This window comes from Tinamus guttatus, unplaced genomic scaffold, assembly GCF_059628265.1.
Source record: "Tinamus guttatus ecotype Peru unplaced genomic scaffold, ASM5962826v1 Tinamus_guttatus_pri_ptg000059l, whole genome shotgun sequence".
Lineage (NCBI taxonomy): Eukaryota > Metazoa > Chordata > Aves > Tinamiformes > Tinamidae > Tinamus > Tinamus guttatus.
Genome location: NW_028288593.1, coordinates 363017 through 385194, shown reverse-complemented (window position 1 = coordinate 385194; position 22178 = coordinate 363017). Strand labels below are relative to the sequence as shown.

At 36.6% G+C, this 22178-nt stretch overlaps 2 protein-coding genes across 2 annotated transcripts; one reads left to right on the top strand and one right to left on the bottom strand.

Moving 5' to 3' along the window:
- Positions 1–291: 291 nt before the first annotated feature.
- Positions 292–7787, top strand: SELENOP (selenoprotein P). Its single transcript, XM_088540308.1, has 5 exons — positions 292–419; positions 1769–1972; positions 3549–3761; positions 5182–5299; positions 7179–7787. The coding sequence occupies exons 2-5, from the start codon at positions 1782–1784 to the stop codon at positions 7593–7595; spliced, it is 939 nt and encodes a 312-aa protein (XP_088396434.1). The 5' UTR covers positions 292–419; positions 1769–1781; the 3' UTR covers positions 7596–7787.
- Positions 7788–8926: 1139 nt separating this feature from the next.
- CCDC152 (coiled-coil domain containing 152) lies at positions 8927–21110 on the bottom strand. The gene is made up of 8 exons (XM_010228415.2): positions 20980–21110; positions 19556–19661; positions 13675–13743; positions 12396–12460; positions 11462–11564; positions 10639–10766; positions 9668–9754; positions 8927–9144 (listed from the first exon to the last, which is right to left on the bottom strand). Exons 1-8 carry the CDS (start codon positions 21040–21042, stop codon positions 9022–9024), a joined length of 744 nt encoding a protein of 247 aa, XP_010226717.2. The 5' UTR covers positions 21043–21110; the 3' UTR covers positions 8927–9021.
- Positions 21111–22178: the final 1068 nt, after the last annotated feature.

The following is a 22178-nucleotide window of genomic DNA, read 5'->3' as shown; positions in this document are numbered from 1 at the left end:
TAGCTCAGCATGTTTATGAATAGACAAGTAACTTCCCCTGCGCACAGAGGCTACCACTGTGCTCAGAAAATAATGACTGTCTGGCCCGTCCCCCTCCTCTGACTGTACCACTGCCTCCAGCTTACTGGGGTGACTGGCAGCCCGCAGAGCCCAGCACTCAAAGTCACTACGTTAAAAATACCTCGGTGTGCAGCGGGATAAACAGTGGCCACATGGAATTAGTTAGCGAGGAAACATTTGGGCTGCTTTCGCTAGCGGGTTTGCTTGGCTTGCAAGGTCATTTTGAGCGAGCTCCCTGAACTTTGAACCGCCTCTGCACAGGCAGATAAACACGGGCCATATAAATAGCGCAGCCCTCTGCCCACGCCGCTTCCCTCGCACAGCCCCGCGGAGCCGCCGAGCCGAGGGGGCAGGAAAGGGTAAGTGTGTTGTGTGTGCTGAGAAAGAGCTTCAGGACTTGGGATTTGGCAGGCAGCGCTCGTTTCTTTGGCTGTAAATTGCACGGCTGCGGAAATTTCCACTGGAAAGCAAGGGAAAAGTTGCAATGTTAAGGGCAGTGTGAGGAGAACATAACTCTCGTCTGGCTCACAGTGCTCGGCAGCTGCTGGGAGCCTTGCACGGCGGTGCTGCAGGGGGCTGCCGATTTCCAGCTGCACAGAAAGCACAAAAAGTGCTCTTACAGGCACCAGCAGGGCCTTAAGTTCACACTCAAAGCACTGTACCTCAAATGCCTTTGGTAGAACTGTGGGAAGGAAACGTTAGGGCATGCAGGATTTTACAGATGTTGGATTTCCAGCAGCTGGCTCTTGCTTCAAAAGATCAGTAATTAAAATATGTTATTTTATTAGAATATAACAAGACTGATGAAAAAATATTATTTATCAGAATTTAGTGTTTCCAAAATATTCTGTGTTTTCTGCCAGAAGTTTATGTGAGTGGTGGAATGGAGAATCCCCCAATCTAGGGCAGGTTGGAGAGTAGTTTTTAAGTTTCATTGCTCCTATTCTGAACTTAGTAAGCTAAAAGTATTATGTAATTGGAATAAAAAGATAATTACAGAATTTCTTATATTTTTTTGATTCTCATAAATAGCAAAAGGATTCAGTGTAGATTTTGTAACATCTGGGAACGCCTGAAACTGCGTTTCGATTTCCTGTTTTTGCAGAATTGTATCCAGTGCTTGCATTATTGAGGGATTTTTCTGAATGCTACTAAATTCTAAAAATCTTTCAGTTTTCTTTCTTTTTTTTTTTTTTTTCTTGCCAGGTTATCTAATATTTTCTATGTACCAACCACCCTGGTGGTGTAGCCACTTAAAAGTTATTGGAATTGTGCTGCACCAGACTGGAGTCAGACTAGAATCTGGACTGGGTTCATCTAGACTGTTACTAGTATAAACTGGCTCAGTGGCACCACTGCCTTCAAAGCATAAGAAATGAGGTCACTTTAATATCACTGAAATGTTATAAACTGAAATGCAAAACTTGCAAAAAGGAGCACCAAGATTTTCATTTGCATTAAAAGAAAATCGCCTTACTTTGTACTTCTTTGGCTGTTTATACATACAAAAATCTAGAATTATTTATTATAGGGAAATTCCATGGCAAAACCTAAGAAATAGGACCAAGCAGTAAATGTATTGTTCACACATATCCTTCTGTATAATTAAACTGCATGGATCCTGTATCCTGCTGTGTTTTGTTATGGGAATTTCGGAGTCCAGCTCTCTCTAAGCGCTGATCTCATTTTGTTTATTTTCTCTTTCCAGATAAAGCCCAGCCATGTGGGCAGGGCTGGGGCTCCTCCTGAGCCTCTGCCTCCTCCCAGGAGGAGGGGCAGAGATCCAGAACTGCCAAGAGCCCCCGGAATGGCGCGTTGGGGAGGAGAGCCCCATGCTGACCTCCCGGGGCTCAGTGACAGTGGTAGCTCTCCTCCAGGCCAGCTGATACCTGTGCCTGCTGCAGGCCTCCAGGTAAGTGCAAATCCCTTTCCCGGTTTTTGTTAACATGTGATTGGTCCTTTCTAAAGCGATCTGAGGATAACCTACATACCCAACTGCAGATACACGCAATTAACTCTTCAAATGCCAATGTACCTGCTCAGATGTGTGGTCTGACCAAGGTTCCAGGTTAATTCGCAGCAGAAACATTTTGTGCCAGGGGTGCAGATTCTTCTGCTATTGGCTTAGTACTCGTGACAGGTTATCTTTTCCAGGTTGTAGTTACTACATTACAATTCCTCAGGAACTACATACTTCAGGTACCAACAGATGACTCAGCAAAGGTGCTGAAACAAAGAAGCATCCTAATTCTCTGACACGGACATAAACACCTGAAAGATGCATACATTTTACCAATGTTTCATATAACCACATATATTGAATCACATAATCTTTATAGCAGATCTGTAGGGGAGAAACCTGATCAAATGTGTATTTTTAATGTACTTTTGTAGTCCCTATTGAAAAAAAACAAAACTCTAGAATATATGTTAAAGCATGGCCTTGCAGAATATGATCTCACTAACTCCCACCCATAAGATGCATAAATTCATAATATAGTAGTCCTTGAAAGTTTTTCCAGAACTGGATTTTGAAAAAAAAAATGGTGGTAAATCTCTGGCTCCATCCAAATCAAAAGTGGGTTTTGTGGTTGGTTTTCAAGGTAGTTGGATTTGATTCCATGTATTTCAGAAAGGCTTGAAAGAATCTTTCAAACTCAGCACCTTAAGAAAGTTTTAGTTTCTCTGAAACTCAAAAAAACCCAAGACTTTTCCAGAGCCATTCAGTGAAAAAGAATGATTCTGATACAAAATGAGTGAAGAGCATTGTAAACTGAGCAGCTTTCTGTACTACATAGCAAAGAGCAAGACTGTGTGATGTACATACTCTAGGACTGGATAGGGCACATTAACAAAACCCATCCAGCTCATGCATGAATTTCACAGCCACCCTCTCATTCCAGTGGCCATAACATCCCTTTTCTGGTTATTATGGAAAATATCCATGTCAGGTGGGAAAATTATCAGCCTTTTAACTGCAGACTTGGTCTCTTGATTACATACTCTCCTGCTGCATTCATGCTGTGCATACTTCTACCAGTCGTATGACTCCTAACTGAACACTTAAGTAAAGACATCAGATAAGCTGAAGGAATATAGGCAAATAAAAACCGAAACAAAAATCAGTATGAAAACAAATATGTCTGCTTGATTTAATACTATATTTTACTTAAAAAGACAAGAACCATGACATGTCAGTAAGCTGCCAGCTATTGTATGATCTGGTTTGGTGAAAACATAGTTGACGGTGATGGCAAATAGCAAGAATCTGTTTTACTAGTTTTAGACTTGCATCCATTAAAACGTTAAGGAAATCACATTCACTTCAATGAAAACAGGATGGAACTTACTAGCTTTTGCTGAATAAGGCAAATCATTGATCTCTGAAAGCATGCATGTGTTCAAAAATATCATTTTATCTTGCAAAACAAAATAATCTTATGATTCCCTGCTGATTAATGATCTTCTTTCTTTACATTCTCTATTAGACTGGAGGACCTGCGAGTGAAGTTAGAGAATGAAGGACTGGTCAATATCTCATATGTAGTTGTCAACCACCAGGGAACTCAGTCACAAAAGAAATTTCACCTACTGAGAGAAAGTGTTTCAGACTATATTAATGTCTACCAGCAGGATGAACAGCAAGCTGATGTCTGGACTATCTTAAATGGAAACAAAGATGATTTTCTCATTTATGACAGGTCTGTGTAGAAAATATTTGCATATACTTGAAATTATACTTCGTAGTTCGCTATAATTCATCAATTTGCAAATAACCTAGTTACGGCATAGACATTATAATCAGCTTCTGAGTTGCACTATGTAAAGAATTTTGACTTTCACAGGAAGAAGGAAGCTACAAAAGTCAGCTTTTGTTTACAGAAGTATAGTTACGATGGATATATATTAAAACTGAGAACACATGGTGTGATTCCTACACTGTTTTTATTCTCTGAAAACTTCAAATCATGGAGGCAGGTGAAAATAGAATCAAGATAGAAAAACTACCTAATTTTTCATGAAAACATTTTAACTAAAACTGGTTGAAAAGCCATGTAACCTTCCTGTCACCATGTAGAAAAAATAGTTTTTAGGTGAAACTTAACACTTTTAAAAAAACCTAGATTTTTGATCAAAAGATTCTGGGACGTTATCTTTTGGGACAACTAATAATTACTTAATTAAAATCCTATTTTCTTAGTTTTACATTTCTAAGATGTCCATCTTAATAATCACTATGTTACTGCGAAGAACATTCTCAATTCACACTGAAACCTAATTAAGTTTAATAAAGAATTTGAATTCTTTTTCTTCTACTATGACGCAGATTGTACAAATTAGATATATTAGGCCTGTGGGCTTCAAAGAACACTTAAATGATCTTTAGAGGGAGAATGGCTGTTTCTGCAGCAAATATGCCTGAGTATCTGTGAGGAAAGTTGTTGTCACCTGACAGAGGAACACAACAAAGCTGTATGCAGCCCATGAAGGGACCCGCTATGTCCTTATTAGCAATGAAGTTTGTGCCCATTGCTGCTCCTCGGCTGCACCCATGCAGAGAGCTCTGGCTGGTGACACTTGTTGCCCAGATTGCAAGCAGGGCCCTCAGCGTGGTGCCTGCTGCACAACTTCCATGTTTGTTCCAGCTGCTCACCTGAACACTCAACAGCTGTCGCAGGGCAAACATGCACCTTGATGCATACCACATCACCAGTGCATGCTTCCTGCCAAGAGACATGTTATGCTGCACTCAGACATTCCTTGCATGAATGCAGCAACCATCCTGTGATTCGGATCACTATGCAAACAGCAGTCCTCATCAGCAAGATGGCTGTGTGAAGAGTGTTCCTTTGGTAGTCTCCATACTGCTAAATGGGAGGCTTCTGCCAAGGGAATATGTCAGTAGGAAACCATGCTTCACCCTGTTGACTGCTGTGGCTGAGTGGGCAGAAGTGTGTGATGCAGATACTGCTTTTTACTCCTTGCAGAGAAACAGTCTCTGTAGGAGTGTAAGAGTATGGGAGGACTGGGGTGAATAAAATAAGAAGACACTATGAAGAGAGATTTAATCATGTATATATGTTTATGTGTATGTAACTACAAAACTCTTTTTGTCCTTAGATGCGGCCGTCTAGTGTATCATCTTGGTCTGCCTTACTCCTTCCTGTCTTTTCAATACGTAGAAGAATCTATAAAGATTGCATACTGTGAAAACAAGTGTGGAAATTGCTCCTATACGGTATTTTGTTATTTCATTCTGTACCTACTAGGAAGTGAAAGTGGACTTGGCTGGTATTCAAAAAAGAATTACTTCCATGAGATTAATCTCCAAATACATGACTTCTTGGAATCTAAAAATTTCATACCTGTTCGCTAGATAATTTTAAAATATTTTTCAAAATGAAGCAGATCTAAGTTAGAATCAACTAATTATTCCTGCCCTTGATAAAAATGTGAATAGTTTTCAGTAATTTAAGTGCAATCTTGGATGCTATTCAATTCCTAGAGTTACATATACTTGGTGTTCATTCAGTATTCCAGTGTTGGCAGGCAACATAGGTACTTAAACAACTAGTATACTTGCAGCAAACTTGGGAGTAAAATCTGAGCTGGTCTGAGTTACTTTATTATTTTATATTTAAAAACACTATACAATACTTGATGAAAAAGTGGTAATACAAGATTACAAGTATTGGTTCCATTATATATATAAAGCAGTTTTAAATATAACTGAAGATCAGGACTAAATGGTTATCAAAAATGTACATACCGCGATGTGAAAGTTCAGCCAGAAGCATCATGGTTTCAATTTCTGTCATACAGTTTTCCAGCTGTAGACCACGGGCGGTCAAATATGGCATCCTAGCATAAGAAAACACTTATTAGCAATTATATGAATTTTAATTCCCTAGAAATTTAACATTTGGAGCCCTGTGCAGTTACCCGTGATGTTGTAAACAACATTCCTTTTGAGAGCGATGCCTTTTTTCCATGAGGTAGCTCCCACAGAAGGAGACACTTCTTTCTGAGACAGTCTGAAAGGGGATGATTCGGAAGAATTCAAATCTCAAACGCTGCATAGGATGTTTAGAAGGAATTGCAGAGTGCCTGTATGCCTACTTCCCCTTCGGTTTGTAGTTCTTATGCAGGTACTCATAGCTGAAATCATCTAGCCTGATTGATCACAACCACTTTCTCCCTATTTTTTTTCCTTTACCGGTCAATTACTGTGCTTCTCTTGAATTAAGAACCTGTGACATCAAGTAGCTCAACAAGAGAATTTCCTTTTCAAATCTTGTGTTCTCCATGTTTCTGAAATAAGGGTTTACTATGTAAAGAAAAATGTTATCTAGCTTTATTGAAAAGTCTCCAAAATCCCATCTCTCATCTTGTTTTCATAGCTACTCCCCCGACAAACTGCTTCAGGAGCACAACAAGGAAAAAACGCAATTATGCCCAATAACCTGAGATGTTCAAAAGACTGAGCCTCACAGATATATCTTGGAGGCAGATATTTCTTAGTTTTCCTTTTTCCTGCAAGACCCTTCACAAGACCCTTCTGCAGATCCCCTGCTTGGCACTAACTTGTTCTGCTTTCATCCTACCCACATACTTTTGAAGTGGACTCAAAAGATCTCCAAAAGATAGAACCTTTTTTTTTTTTTTTTTTCCTTGTCCTTGTATTTTATTTTTTTGAAGCCAAAGAGCTAACTGATGATTGTTTTCTGTACGGAAATATAAGCTGTTGTTTACTTTTTATGTTACAGCATCAGTCTTTAAAAAATATTTATAAAAATAGTTTAAAATATCCATTGCTTTGATTTCAGGTACTGAAAAATATCAAGGTTATTATCTTAATTTCCATGTGAGGAAGAACTTCTTTACTGTGAGGGTGACAGAGCCCTGGAATGGGCTGCCCAGAAGTTGTAGAGTCTCCGTATCTGGAGATCTTCCAAATCCACCTGGATGCCCCCTGTGTCCAGGGGGAGCAGAGGGGTTGGACTAAGTGATTTCTAGAGGTCCTTTCCAACCTCAACCATTCTGTGATTGTGTTGTTTTACAATAATTTAATTAGGTACAATGTTCTATTTGAACTGTTTTTAAAAATTATTTTCTAGGAACCCGATATTGACGATATATGCGAAAACATCACTAAAAAGGCAGATGAAAAGCTAGCAGAGATTGAGCTGAATCCAGTTGACCAACATTCCCATCACCACCACCCACACCGGCACCGGCACCGGCCCCACCACCGCGATGGGCGCCACCGTCCCGAGCAGGAGAACCAGCAAGGTCCTGCTGAAGGTCCAAGGCGCCATCCCCTTCACAGCAGCTGGCGTCACAGAGGTGCTGGCCACCACAGACACAATCATAGGGGCAGCCAAGAGCAGGGGGAAGCTCTTCCTCAGGGAGAAGGTGCAGAACTTCTGACTCAAGATAAAAAGCTGTGAAAAAAGGGAAAAAGCAGCTGTAAAAATCAGCTAACTTGAAACTGGGAGAAAGCATCAGATACGACTTCTAGTAGCTGATGCTGACATTGCCGACACCTTTTGTTTGAAGAGTTAGGCAACTCTGTCACTTGACAGTGTCGCGGGGCACTTCCAAATTCTTGCAGCTGACACGGGCAGCTGCGAGCAGAGGACATCACTGAGTCCTGACAGTGACGTCTGCTCTCAGCTGCCTGACAGTCAGCAGCAGCCAGTGAAACTAGCGACACCTGACAGTGACAGGAGAAGGCAGGGAGCTGAGCCTGAGAAACAAACTAAACACGATAAAATGAGGCCTACATTCATATGATTCTAAGAGTGGAAATGTTCACAGATTCAATTTTTATTGCCCCACAGTTAAAGAAAAATAAAAATTAAAGACAGGTGGTAGAAATGTGGAGTTAGAAATGTAAATACTGATAACAACTGGAGTTTTACAGCAAGTGCTCTTAGAAATAACACCAAACCTGTCAAGCACCATCAATGAAAAAAAGAAGTATTTTAAAGCAATTTAACTGACCTATAGTTTGTTTTTCAGTTGTAGATGAAAGGTGTCTGCATTCATGACTAATCTGTCTTTCTTGTTCTTCTTCTAACATTCTGTTTGCATTTGTGAAGACAGAAGCATAAACTATGACCTAGGGGCTTCTGTGTGATGCTAGCAAACTAGAACAGAAGAGAATCAAAAAAGATATTTTAATCACACTTTATTAAAAGAAAGAACATGGAATATATTCACAAGTTTTTTTTTTTTTTCTCTAACCTCTGGTACAAATTGTGTACAATAAAACTTTTATTCCTGAACAACATTCCAAAATTGCTATCTTAAATGTAAGTGGTAATTGCATTATTTTTAAGTAACAGATTTGTAAGTTTATCTTCTATTACTATAGAATAATCCAATACACACTGTTGTAGCTTGTCAAATCTCAATGAACAGGATTGTGCTTAGCATAAGGCAGTGTTAACAGCTCTTGATGCAGGCCGGTATTTGTACCAAAAAAGTGGAGTAGGGACCAAATTCAATTTTGATGTAATGTTTATCTTAGTTTATAACACTGCTGAATTTGATAATCTGTATTGATTCATAAACTTCAGTTGTGTATCTTCTATTTGTAACTTTGCATTCTTTAACTTTTATTAACTTTTATTAACCAAGCTGAAGTGAAAATAAAATTATTTGAAAGTTTTTTGGATAAATAAGAAAGGAAGGAAAGAAAGGAAAACCACTTTCAGAGCATATGCACCATAATTAATGATGGTTTAATAGGGAAACTCGCTCCTACAAAACCTGATGCTTCTTATGGTGAATACTGAACAGAATGTATGTTTATGGAATATTTGACATGAGAGTTTTTCAATAAAAATAAACTCAATACTTCTTTGTACTTTGCTTTCACTTTTGAAGTGCACAGTCTGAGCTACTTTGTGCACAGTGAGAACCAGATATAGCGGATTTCAGCAGGACGTAGTCTCAAAACCGCTTCCGTTTCAAGTGCAGGTCCTGGCCTTTATTAAGACGTTGCTCCAAGTCCCTTATGGTGTTACGCAGAATTTCAATTTCCTTGTTTTTTTCCTCCTGGAGATGCTGCAGTTTCTGTAAAGACACAAGTAAATACTTCTTTAGTAAATATCCTGTAGAATTATATACTGATGAAATACACTGTTGCTAATGAGAAATACTCCAACACTATTTTTTACAGTATCACAAAGATAACTTCCCCAGAATCCTCTTTCTGTGGGGACCCAAAACAACTCTCAGCCTAGCAAAACAATAGTGCACAATTAAGATCTGTCACTGATAATAGCTGTATCTTAAGTCCCCAAGTGAGCAAATATTTACAAGAAGCAGAGTGGGCTTTGGTTGTTGCTGATGTCAAAGTTATTAAGCTGAACAGCATCTACATGAAGAACAGTGCAAAAAAGGCATTAAGATAGTTGTCCAGAGGCAGGAGGGAAGTGTTGGAAAAGGGAATGATACAGACCCTATCAGCCATGGAACTCACTTTCCCCCTCCTAGTTTTTATTGCAGAGCAAATAAGACAGTAAAAATCCAGGGTGCTGCTGTTTGAAGGAGACTGTAACAATAGTCACAAGCTGTAGACTATTCAATTACATACCCTTCGATAGATACTTTGTGGCAGGACAGATGCATCTGGAAATGATTTTGCTGTTTTATTCTGAACTCTTGCTAATTTAGCATTGAACTGAAAGAATCAGGGTAAGATAAATCATTAATAACCCAATAGGAAAAAAAGTATACTAAATAATCCGAGCATACTTTTCACATTTCATCCATTGTTTTTGTACCTAGAAGTAGCAGTGGCAAGCTTATGTACTATTTAATCCTAGGATAATGAAAACCAGAAAGTTTATTTAAAAGGAGAATGCAATCAGATGCTACATTTTAAAAAAAACAATCCTTCAAATTATTTCAAAAAAGAGAAAATTGATATAAAATATTAAAATGACAATTTATCATAGGCATTTCTGAAGCGTTAAATTGAAAAAAAAGCTCCGCTAACCAATGTTGAAAGAACCAGTCCCACATTTAAAGGAAGAATGCATTACCCTTCCTTAATGTTCCAAGAACTCCTCAGCCCAAGTAGCTTCACACCTTATCTCTTTTTTAATGTGAAAGTATTTCCTTAATCTTCCAGTTACTAGGACAGTGGCCTTAAAACCTAAGCATGAAATATACATTGAATCCTGTGACTCTCAAAGCTCTGCAGGATTGGAAGTCTATATGCTCCTGAAGTTTGTAAGTGTCTGCATCTTCCAAATATTAACAAAATGAAAAACAAGTAGAAAACATTCCTTTTTCATTTCATTATAGCTCAAAAACACTGATAAACTTTCCAAAATTTCCAATATTATGTGGCTTAAGAATGCAGCAAATTTCAGTGTCCTTGAAGAAGTCATTCAGATACAGTTACCAAAGAGAGCACATGGCAATGTTATTTGCACAGATAACCTTCTAAATTTTCACAGGTTCAAATTATTCTATTAAGTACCATTTACACTATTCTCCACTATACATTTTAAGTCTACCAGTGCCCAGTTACTTTTAACTCAGCTTCATAACGCATACCTCTATCTGCAGTTTAATTATTTCATTCTGCTTCTCTTCATCTTGAGTTTTCAGCTGTCTGTTTAACTCTAATACTTCCAGTTCTTTTTTCTCTATTTTTTCTTTATATTCCACTTCTATTAGTTCAACTATAAACAGCAATCATAAGAAACATATTATATATTTAATGTAATATATATTTAATATAATATATATTTAATATTTAACATACTGAACTATAAAAAGGATTAGATGAAAAATAATAATAGCATTTCGCAAAGATTGAGACTTTCTCCAACAGCCTTTGAGCACTCCACAGGAAAACAATTTCAGTCAAACCAAAAAAAAGTTTTAAAAATGTAAGGCAACAAAGAGGCATCACAATTTACCTTTTTTTTTTTTTAAATTAAGTGCATAACCAAAATAGTTCTCCTCTTGAAAGCTGTATTTACGAAAGTGCATGTTTACGAAAATGCATGAAGTTCTGTTGAGTGAAGCTGGAATCCTGTAACAATCTATTTCACAGTCCCAGCCAGCACTTAACTCCTTCAGATACTTCTTAGGCCCATGTTCCCAGTGTTTGTTCCACCTGTTTGGAAATTTCTGATCATCCGGTACCTCCATGCTATTACCTAATTGTAACTGTCTACTCTTGAGCTAAGATTAAATTCAGTTAAACACTCTATCCACTTAGAGCTTTCACGTATCTTTGTTTTATCAGTACTACATTTGTACTTTACATAGAAAATGTACGTTTCTGTTGAACTGTATCCTGTATTTATCCTAGAATAGGTTTCAACGTTGTTTACTCAGCTTCACAGCTTTTAGTCTTTGGAGAACTTACTTTGTTTTTTCATGTCACGATTCAGTCTTGTTATTTCCACTTTGTGGTCTTCCTCTTTATTTTTAATTTCCATCAAAAGCTTCTCAATCTGAAGTTTATATTCCTGTGAATAGAAAATACTTCATTAAAAAATCTTCAGGTTCCCATGCCTACATAGAAAGTCTTCTGTAAACCACAATATTATTGACAAAATATACAATCTCTCTGTAACTCAGTAATTGTTTTTCTGTTCCTAGTAAATCCCAAATGTCCAGTTACTACTTCCACAACCCAAAGGCCACAGCCAAAAAAAAACAAAAAAGGCACAAATCATGTGGCAGCTATCAGTATTGTTAAAATAAAATAAAAAATTGCACTGTTACCCAAAAGAAAGAATTTTGAGCGTAACTATTATAAGTTTTGCTTGAATACAAGTATGGTAGTAGTTTAATACTGGCTGTAGTTGCCAGCGCTGAGATGCCTCCTTTAAAGCTGCTGTCCAAGCCCTCTGCTTGTAGGCGAGTCACTGACCATAGTAAGAAACACTTCAATAGGCAACCTATTTATAGCATTCACTCCCAAGGAAACCACAGCCAAAATTCAGGATGGTTCTTGTTTCTCTGGTAAAGCAGTTACCTTAAACATCAAAAATACATTTGCCTTTTTGGACAAACGATTAGCTTCTAGCCTAGAAAGTTGAATTTAAAGCTAATACGACTAACCATAAGTTAGCCAGAGCTCTCAGAGTTTGGGAGAACTGATCTCTAGTCTTTTTAGCACATTTTCCTATTGATACTGGTTTGAGAGCAACTGTTCTCTCTGTGCATATGGTAAGTTTCAGGAAAAGTGTAGCAACAATGCGATCAGTACTGAAGAGTTTAAGAATACTTAAACTTTTGAAATAGAGTGAAAGACATCTTAGTTCTCTGCCAAAGAAGGACCATTAGTGAGGAACCTGTTCACGAGCAGTTAATTTCTCTTCCAACATCTGAATATTATCTTTCAGGCTCTCATTTTCATCTACATAATAATAAAACATAAACAGTATGAGACAACAAAAAGTAATAACTAAAATAAAAAACACTTCAATTTGGCTTTTCTAAACTTTAAGAAACTGTTAACATTTTGAAGACATGATAATCCTCATTTTCACAGCTATGTAATTTTTGTCACTTTTTTAAAATAGAAAATGAACAGGGTAATCATTTTTGCCTAATATTACTACTTGGATATTTAGCCTTCTATAATTAATCTAGTCAATAGAACTTAGATGCAAAGTTGTCTGGTTCAGAAATTAAGAGAATATTATCATATCTATAGCACTTGCAAATAGAACATGCAACCCTTTCTTTCCAAGTACGCATTTCCCCAGAAATGAACTTAGTAAATGGGTGCAGGCGCTTATGAAGCCTTAACTATAGTTACAGTAAATATGCTATTATTGATAAATATGCCATTAAGTGGAAAGCAGTGTTGCAAAGAAAAAAAATTAGAAAAAGTAGATAATGCTTTTTCTATTAAAAATCATTATGATTATTAAAAAGAGCCACATCTTGTCTATTTTAGAGGTTTCTTAACATTTATGCTAATATGTCTTGAACACATAATGGGTATAAAATTGTGTATATGATATATAACTGCAGTGGGATATAAAGATATTTTGCTTCACATTATGTATAAAAATACATGTTTTCATATTCCAGATATTTATTATACATACAAAACATTTATAGAGCTGATTACATTTATTATAGTTTATATACTTATTTAAATAGCAATGCAGTTTTCTCAAGTATTCGTGGCTAACAAGTATATTTTAGAACACAAGCAGAGGATTAAAACCTTGATCTAATAAAACACTTAAACACGTAAAAATTATGTGCAAGTGCTTTACTAGATCACAGTCCAAAGAACAAATAAAGCTTTCTCACCTTTCATAAGATTTCCTGTGCAACACTGAACTAAAATTAAAACCCAACTATTGACTAAAAATTTCAATGAGCTAAAACTTGTTTTTTTCTAGTGGTTTCAAATAACAATTGTATTGTTATTTGCACAGACATTAAGCACTCAGACCACTAAAAAGGCATAGGATTGAATTTAGATAGGGATTTATTTAGTTTCTGATTGGCTGCCATTGAATTTGCCTCTCTGAAAAAAGCATAAAATATAAATTAAACTTTTAAATACCTGCTCCTTCTATATTACAATACAATATAGATTTTTGCTCTTACCTTTCACGTTACATTGGTTTTCAACAGTTTGTGTTAGACCATTTATCACATTCTGCAAAGCAGTACATTCTGAAAGAAATGACAAAACCACTGGTTTTGAATTCTTTCACTATTCTCTTTGTAGAAATGATTGTAACTATCACAAACAAATAATAAACATCACACTTTTTAAAAACTGTAATAAAAATGTAAGAGAATAACTTTTTTTTTAATATAAGTTTAAGTACCCATTTTCTTGGAATCCAAGAATATTCAATATTCTGTATAGCAAAAAAACCCTCCTTTCCACCTGTAGCAATAACTGAAAATCCTTCTTCAAGAATCACCACACAAGTACAACTAGCAATCTCTACATAACAAATATGACAGTCAAAAAGATGAATTAAGATGCTGGTCCCGAGATTAAGTTTTCCAATCATTTTAAAAAAATCTTTCATCTGTTCTTCCACCAAGCCTGTTTTGCATGCCCCTCAATGCCAGCCTGTCACATTCCCCCATTTCACGCTTGCAAAGAAGCAGCAGAGGGAGCACTGGCAACACAGATACACAACCTGCTCACAGTTTCTGTTCTGCAGCTGTGCTGCAGAAAAACCCTGCTTGAAAGCTGAGGTTCCAAGTTAGCGCACCCCATACACAGAGATTGTTAGTTACGTGGAGTACATCTTAACTTACACTAGAGATAATTCTGGGGACTAAAAATCTGAGGAAATAGGAAAGGTTTTCCATGGAAAGAAAAAAATATGGAAGACAGCCCTTACACAAAGAAAAAGTCTAAAAATACTATGTCTCTGGTCCAAAATACGGAGAAGCAAGAGCTTCATGGAAAAGAGCTTTAAGATGTCCTATTACAATATTTTTTCAAATTTCATTAAAATGTTTTCTACTCTGCTTTGGAAAAAACACTGATGTTTGTGTTTGCACTGTTAACTATATGTTAAATGCATTTATAATGATGTGCACAAATGCCAAACAGAATACGGATTCAGTGTGAGACAGACACCTGGTACAGAAATTTGCACTGCAGACAGTTTCACAAAGATAAAATCATCTGAAAATCTGTTAATCTTTACCACAGGCAGCAGTAGTAGCTCTCCATGTAATTTGAAGAACTTAATGGCTCATCATATTAAGCCACCAAAGAAGGATTCTTCCTTATTACTACTTTTACTAAAAGTGACAATGCATTCAACAGTGGAATATCTGGGTGCCTTATATTCTCCTGTAGGTTTGTTTGTGCTGGAAGAAATTTTCATATTTCCAATTATGGTTAGCAACTAAACCAAAAATGCTTTCTTAAAATGGGACTCTTCCAGTTTACAGTGTTATCTGACTGATGAGTACTGACAAGTTCTATTACAAATTTTTCCATCCTTTCATTACAGATATTAATTCAAATGCTTGAAATTTATGCAGAAATTGGAAAAGCATCTGGACAAGCATGGAAATGGCAGCTAGTCTTGCACTGAACCACAACCACTTTAAGTGCAAGCCACTTCAGATAAAACACAGTTAGTCCCAGTGTATTTAATTATCTTTAACGGATGTATCTTGACAAATTCCTTATGTTATTACAGTTGTGTAATTGTACAATATACTGGGAACCCACAGGGAGTTTTGATTGTATTAAGAAAAACTCCGCCAGACTGTTGCAGCTTTGCTAGATCACACTGCATTGGCCATCTATAGGAATTCTGCATGATTCCTCATCTGTGAAGAATACACATGCAGAAAGACCGAACAGCCTAACTGTTCTTTTTCCCATGTTTAATGTTTGTAACTTCTTGCTGTTTCTTCTATCTGCATTTACACTTCAAGCTATTAGCTGTTTTAACACAGCAAATTATATCAATCTTGTGATCTACTATTAAGACTTGCACTCTAAAATTGAGCTGTTTATTCACCCTATTTATACATTTCTCTTGTTTCAAATTTGTCATAAGATGAAGTTAATACTAGAATGCATGTTGATATTGATGATCATGACATGGATACAACTGTCCAAACCCAGCAATTTCTGCTGCCTTGGTACAGACGCTTCAAATGATAAGCCTGAAAAATGTGACTAGAATGGATCCTAGGAAGCGGTTAGGAAGTAGTTCAGAACATGAGATTAGGAGCTATCTTCTTCTCCAAGTTGGCAGGATCACTCTAAAAAGCCATTCTCAAAACAAGAGTGCATAAAGATAACGTTGCCATAAAAAGAATGAAAGTATCAATCCTGCATTTGATCGATAAATTTTCTCTGGTCCTGAGGTCGTATTTCCCCATCAAAGAGTTCCTTTCACCCACAGTGCTTTGAATTTCAAAAAAAAGTTTTACAAAACAGGAATCAAACTACTTAGCATTAGTGTTTTTTTTCTGCAAATATGGTATACAACAACGCGGTAGATTTAATAATAAATCTATCTTCCAAAGGTCAGATGTTGTAGATGAATTTGATGAGGTTGTGAGGAACATTATCCATTTCTAAATCTATCTAAATACTTTCTATTTCCTTGATATCTCTCATTTACCTACTACTGCCTTATCACTAGGTGGCTTTCACAATCACCTGCTGGACACTCCATGCTGTTCTAAGTATTGCTATTAACAGTTCTGTATTCTCTCTTACTTCCCATACCAAAATCTTTGCTTTCCCACAGTTCTGCTTCCCTTTTTACAATCTGAATAATTTGTACAACTATTATGATTTCAAATATTACTGAGATCTCTTTCCTAACTAACTCTGCTGCTTAAACTCTGGTTCCTATTTCATGCTGATTGCTCTGGTATTTCTGCTTGGCCCTCTGCCTTGACATTTTTCCCCCCATCTTGTGTTTCAAAACAGCTCCAGAGGTCATTCTCCTCAGTTATGATATCGACATAACTATCTCCTCAAATCATTTTGCTCTTATCTCATCAAACTGAGGCACTACTTTCCATTTACAAAGCCCAAATCTCCCATCTGACTTCCATCTGGTTTTAGTCCATTCTGCTTCCACACTCCTTTCTGCAGTCCTCCCAGCTGGTCTGACTTCCTGCTTTCTTTCATACTGGTTGCTCTACGCCCTTTTTCCTCTATTTGTATTATGCTAGAAATATTTTCTTCTTTTCATCCAACTCTTCCTTTTCCTCTTTGAAATCCATTTTATACAAAAGAGTCCTCGTTTTATTTGCATTAAAAAAGTCTGATTCTCCCTCTCAGTAACTCTCATGTCCGACTGAGAAACAAACCATTCTTATGGCTCAGTCCACATTTCCATCCAATTCACTACCCCATTTCATTATACACAGTGCTAGATACTTTATGAAAGAATACAAAAATCTGGACAAACATTATCCTTAACATATCCTTTCAGCTTCCAAAAAGTTCTCTTCCATTAACTTGTCTCATCATTTTGGACTCATCTGTACTTTTGATATCCATAAACTCCGGTGGCAATTGATTCAAAAAGCTCATTTTATGATGTATGATGTATGGAAAAAATCTTCCTTTTATTTCCTTTATAGAAGCTTAACCATCGACAAGTTTGACTTCCCCCTATTTCATTACAATGAACAGTGAATAATCATTCTTAGTCATTTTGTCTGCACCATTCAGGACTTTACAGTAACATCCCATCTCTGCTATTTCTTTTCAGGCTGAAAATACTGGTCAACCTAAGTCTTTCCTCAGATGCTCCATAACTGTTATCTAGAAGGGTGCCAAGTGTTTCCTCGTGCACTCTATTCCTGGGGGTTTGGCTGCCTGGGCCCAAGGCCAGCTTACAAAGAGTATGACTGGTGAGGTGCAAACAAGTGGTTTGAATAAAACTGGAAGGAGACTGGGCAATGTCTGGGTCCCCTCTTGCCCTTGGGGGCAAGCTGAGCTTCTCCATCTTGGCCCAGCCTGAGCTCTGCTGCAGCTATGTTGCAGCCATGTCTTGTGCCTGGACACATACCCTGTCAATCCAGACTCCAACCACAACCTATGGACTGACTTCCTGGCTTCATTTCAGACCTTCCTCATCACTATCAATGTGTTGGTGATCCCTGAACCATGTCTGACCCTATTGTTCTTTCTAGACCTCACTATGCTCCTAACTCAACTTCCTGTGTCACTATAGACTTGGTCAGTAAGTCTGACTCTCACCACCATTCCTGGGGCTACCTCCCTTGGGTATGGAGGGACCAGGTCCCTGCTGGTGACACCCAAGTCTCTGCCAGCCTCGCTGCAGGCTGGGCTCCCTGCCTGCTCCCTGATAACACAAAACTTCACTGGCATGTATGTGTCTCTCCTAGCTCTGGTATGCCCTTTCTGAAATGCAGGAAACAAAAATACTACACAAAAAAACCCTTTTCTACAGGGACAAGATATATATATATATTTTTAACCACTGTTACTTTTTAAGAATTACTCACAATGACACAAAGATCTCTTTCCGAGGTAGAAATTGCCAATTAGAACCTGCCACTATTTATATACAAGGTCTCCTATATGCTTTCTGCTGAATTTCAGGTTCCCTTTTCATCAGTCATTCTGTATCATGAGATTCTTAGTAAAAATGAATACTTCAGCTACACTAGCACACTTTTACTCACTTTTTCAACAACTTATCCAGTTCCTTTCTGAGTATGTTAAATAACTGAAGTCTCAGTAAAGATGCAAGTGAAAGCGTCTGGCAACTTTATTCCTATGTGAAACCAAATTTATTTATGGAATAAATTTAGGACAATAATTAGTATCAGTGTAATTGAACTGAAGCTTGAAGGAATTCTGTGTGATTGTTAATGCTTTATAACTGAATTAGAAATAACACTGATTAAACAATATGACAGCCTCTTTGATTTTTTATGATCATGATTTTATCTGATCTCTTAGCATTACAGGGCATTATTAAATCTTACACAGATATAACATCTAATTACTTTGGACAGACTAAATCTTTTCAGTCCTCAAGAAGCTGAAGAAATGCTCAGGGAGAACACAAGATTCAGTACCCTAACAATACCCAAAGTCCAGGACAAGGGCATGTAATTAATTTAGGTTAAATTATTTCACTGACCAACACTGAAAGAGAAATACTAGAACTTCAATAGTCAGTATAGTATAAGGAAAATAATGCATTCTAAATCCCAAACTGGGCTATCAAATTGACCCTATGCAAACAAAATCATACAAGGTAAGACAGAATTTTTTTTTTTTAAACACCATCTTAGAGCACCAATCCCACCATCTTGACATCCTATCTCCAATTATAGACACACTTTGATGTTTTGGAACTGTGACATTTTCAAACTTTGATGTTTTCATAAGGCGACAAAAAATGCATCCAAGAATGCACCTAGCCCTCTCTTATTTTTCAGCAGGGAAAACATTTTTTGGGAACTACTTCAAAACATTAGATTTTGTCATATTAATAAGCAGCCCATCTTGGCATGTGACAATGTCAGTGATAACCTTAGTTACCAAATGTGGACTCTGTCATTCTATATAGACATCCAAGTTGCCTGGGAATGTTAATGACAAGTTACCTTTTAAGCTAAAACACTAATTTGCCTAAAACAACTCTCATAACAACCTGTGGTAGTTCACTCAATGCTAAGATGCCTGTACAGATGGGAAGGATGTTGTTTTGGGAACAGTAACATCACTAGGTGTCTGATCACCTAATCAGCTGAGCTGATCCTTTTCTTCTTCCCCTTGACTGGAAAATAATTTTAATATTGCTCTCAAAATTTACTTGTGGATTTGTGTTTTATGTAAATGCATTTCACTGCACTATCAAAAATTAAGCAGAACAGTTTTTGGAAGTGATTTAGATCTTTGCTATTCTATTTTTGTATTTGATATTACCAAAGATAAAGCAAATACTTTCCAGAACTTCCTAAATTAAAAAAAAAAGTTCTTCAAAATATTTACCTTCTTTTGCTGAGTCCTCTTTAGATAGGCTTAATTTTACCAACATACCGGATTTTTCCAGCTGAAGAGCCAGTAGGTTATTTGCTTCAGTAATTTCTGATATTTTCTAGAAAATTGTTGAGACTAAAGTTACACTAGGTTTTTCTATGTAAGTTTCAAATCTTGAGCTTTAAATTGATTTAAACATTTATACAACACTATAATTGCAAGCCTATTTTACTTGACAATCCGGGAATTACAAAGAACAAGGTCAGACTGAGAGCTAAACATAATTAAACATTTACCATCCAGAATGCACAACATCAACTTACATCAACACCTACAAACTCCAGGAATCTTTGACAAGTATAATTCTGGGCCTCCTCTTGCAAAATTAAATGTACTAAATACATGTTAAAGGAGGTCAAAAAGTAGAAGATATATCTGCAAAACCACTTAATAATCGTAATTTAATTGCTTCCTGTGCATTCTTAAGTTCATAGCATAGCTCAACCCTCGACAAGTTTCTTCGTGTTGGGCTGCACATGAGGTTATTAACTCCTTCATTGAGCACTGAGTAATGTGCGTGAATACCGACTAGCGCAATAGCTTCTTTCATGATAATGCCAAAATTTTTTTCAGGTGTCCTTCTATATTATCTCTGGTAAGGGTTGATTGATGTGGATCAGTCACCAGAGAGGTAACAAAATGGGTCTAATCGAACAAGAATTACAACAGTGCTTTTCTCGTTTGATCCATCTTTAAAGAATTGACATATTCTTAAAATAAAGAGAGCTCAATACATATTTGTTTTTTTGCATTTTGGTTTTGGACAAAAAAAATGCATGTGTATGCATTGTCTATAAATGTGACTGCACATCCACAAGTTCTGATACATCAGCACTAACTCTTCTGAGTTAAGCTACTGCTAGTTTCTTTCAATAATTCAATAATAGAAAGTGCCTAAAGAGAAAATATCTTTGTCTATTTATGGACACAGAAGTCTGAATCTTATCATACTGAACAGGCACACACAGAGTAAGTTTTCATTACGAAAAACAAAAGAAACACAAATCTTTCCTGCAGACAGAAGGCATTTCAATGGATCACATTTAAAATGCTTGTTATCTGGAATCTCTTGACATTCCTATGAAAAATGATCCAGGATCCTCCTTCACACAAATACCAAATGTACAACAGCACGACTTTCACTTGCTATTTCACAAATCAACTATATCAAACCGAACACATTTGGATAATCATTCATCTTAAATCATTCTGAGCACTAAAACACAGACACTTACTTTCCAAACAAAATTGGTATTTCAAGGTCAAGTATAAACTTACACCACTTAGAAGAAACTTTCACCTCAAAAGCATATTAAAACATGCCAAAGTATTCACAGAAAGTAATTTCAATGTTTTTTTTAATCTTCTTTACTTACCTTTTCTATCACTGAGAAGTCATCTAGAAGTTTACCAAGATTCACCAAACTGATATTCTTCATAGTTTCTTCACAGCTATGAGTCACTTATTCCTGGAACACCTTACCTGATGTCCACTGTATACACAGGAAAAAAATATCCAGTCATTTTTATCCTCCTCATTTGCACTATTTCAAAAGCATTCCATAGAGTGCAAATATTAGCAGAATACACAACATCTTCTTCAAATTTCTAACTATTTTTTCATGTTATGCTAAATTTCAATAAATCTGAACTTCAGCATATCTACAACATGTCGGAAAGCTCAAAGCCAAACCTATCAATTTTTTGTAATTTTTGTGCTTCAATGAACAATTCTTCATTCTGCTCTGTATATAAGAAGCAGATCCATTTTAGTTAAATTTGATAACATGAAAAAAGTTAATGAAAAAAATGAGACTTCACTATGACTAGAGTCTGCATTAATGTATAGCTTTAACCATGTACATGCTGAGATACTTAGCTGCTACTCAAATTTTTAAATCCTTACATGTGCTCTCTGAAGATACATTTTTAGTCATTTGGTATTTACAAGTCTTTATATCTATGTAATTTAATTAGCAAAGCAATAAATAAAGACAGTAGATAAAGACATCTAATGCACAACTGTATCTTGTATTTACGAACTTAAAAGGGACTAATGGAACAGCTATTTTTTTTTCTTTGCCAAAAATTTAAAGAATATGTGTAACATTAGGAATTAATACTTTTCTTTGTACATTAGTTTCCTTCATTATACTTTAAATGAGTAATGATAACAATCTGTTATTAGAATGGAATAATTGCTGCACTGGATTTTGAGATACATATTCACAGCTTCTATTTTGTAATGCACATCTTAATATTCTATTGGTTAATGATCTAAATATACAGTAAAACTGCCAAATCCCAACACTTTGAGGGGTCATGGACAGTATCTTTTTCATTTGCCTATCAGCCTTTTCATCAGGCTTTCAGAATTACTTCGTTATTAGATTTTTTTTTTTTTTATTTTCCATCCTCTCAATTCTGACTGAGGATGGAAGCTGAGGGAGTTGTCTTTTTATACACAGTTTTGCTCATGTATTTGCCCACAATTTGCTTGTGTATTTGCCCAGCATCATTTGTTCTTTTACAGGACAGGATGTGCTCAGCACTTGGCAGCAATCACTAATAGCAC

Excerpts from the sequence above, each read along its gene's own strand:
- CCDC152 (XM_010228415.2), bottom strand. The coding sequence starts at position 21,042 with ATGAAGAATATCAGTTTGGTGAATCTTGGTAAACTTCTAGATGACTTC. Across the intron at positions 19,662-20,979 it reads ACTTCTCAGTGATAGAAAAG|AAAATATCAGAAATTACTGA; the intron begins GTAAGTAAAGAA and ends ACAATTTTCTAG. Across the intron at positions 9,755-10,638 it reads TAATTAAACTGCAGATAGAG|TTCAATGCTAAATTAGCAAG; the intron begins GTATGCGTTATG and ends TGATTCTTTCAG.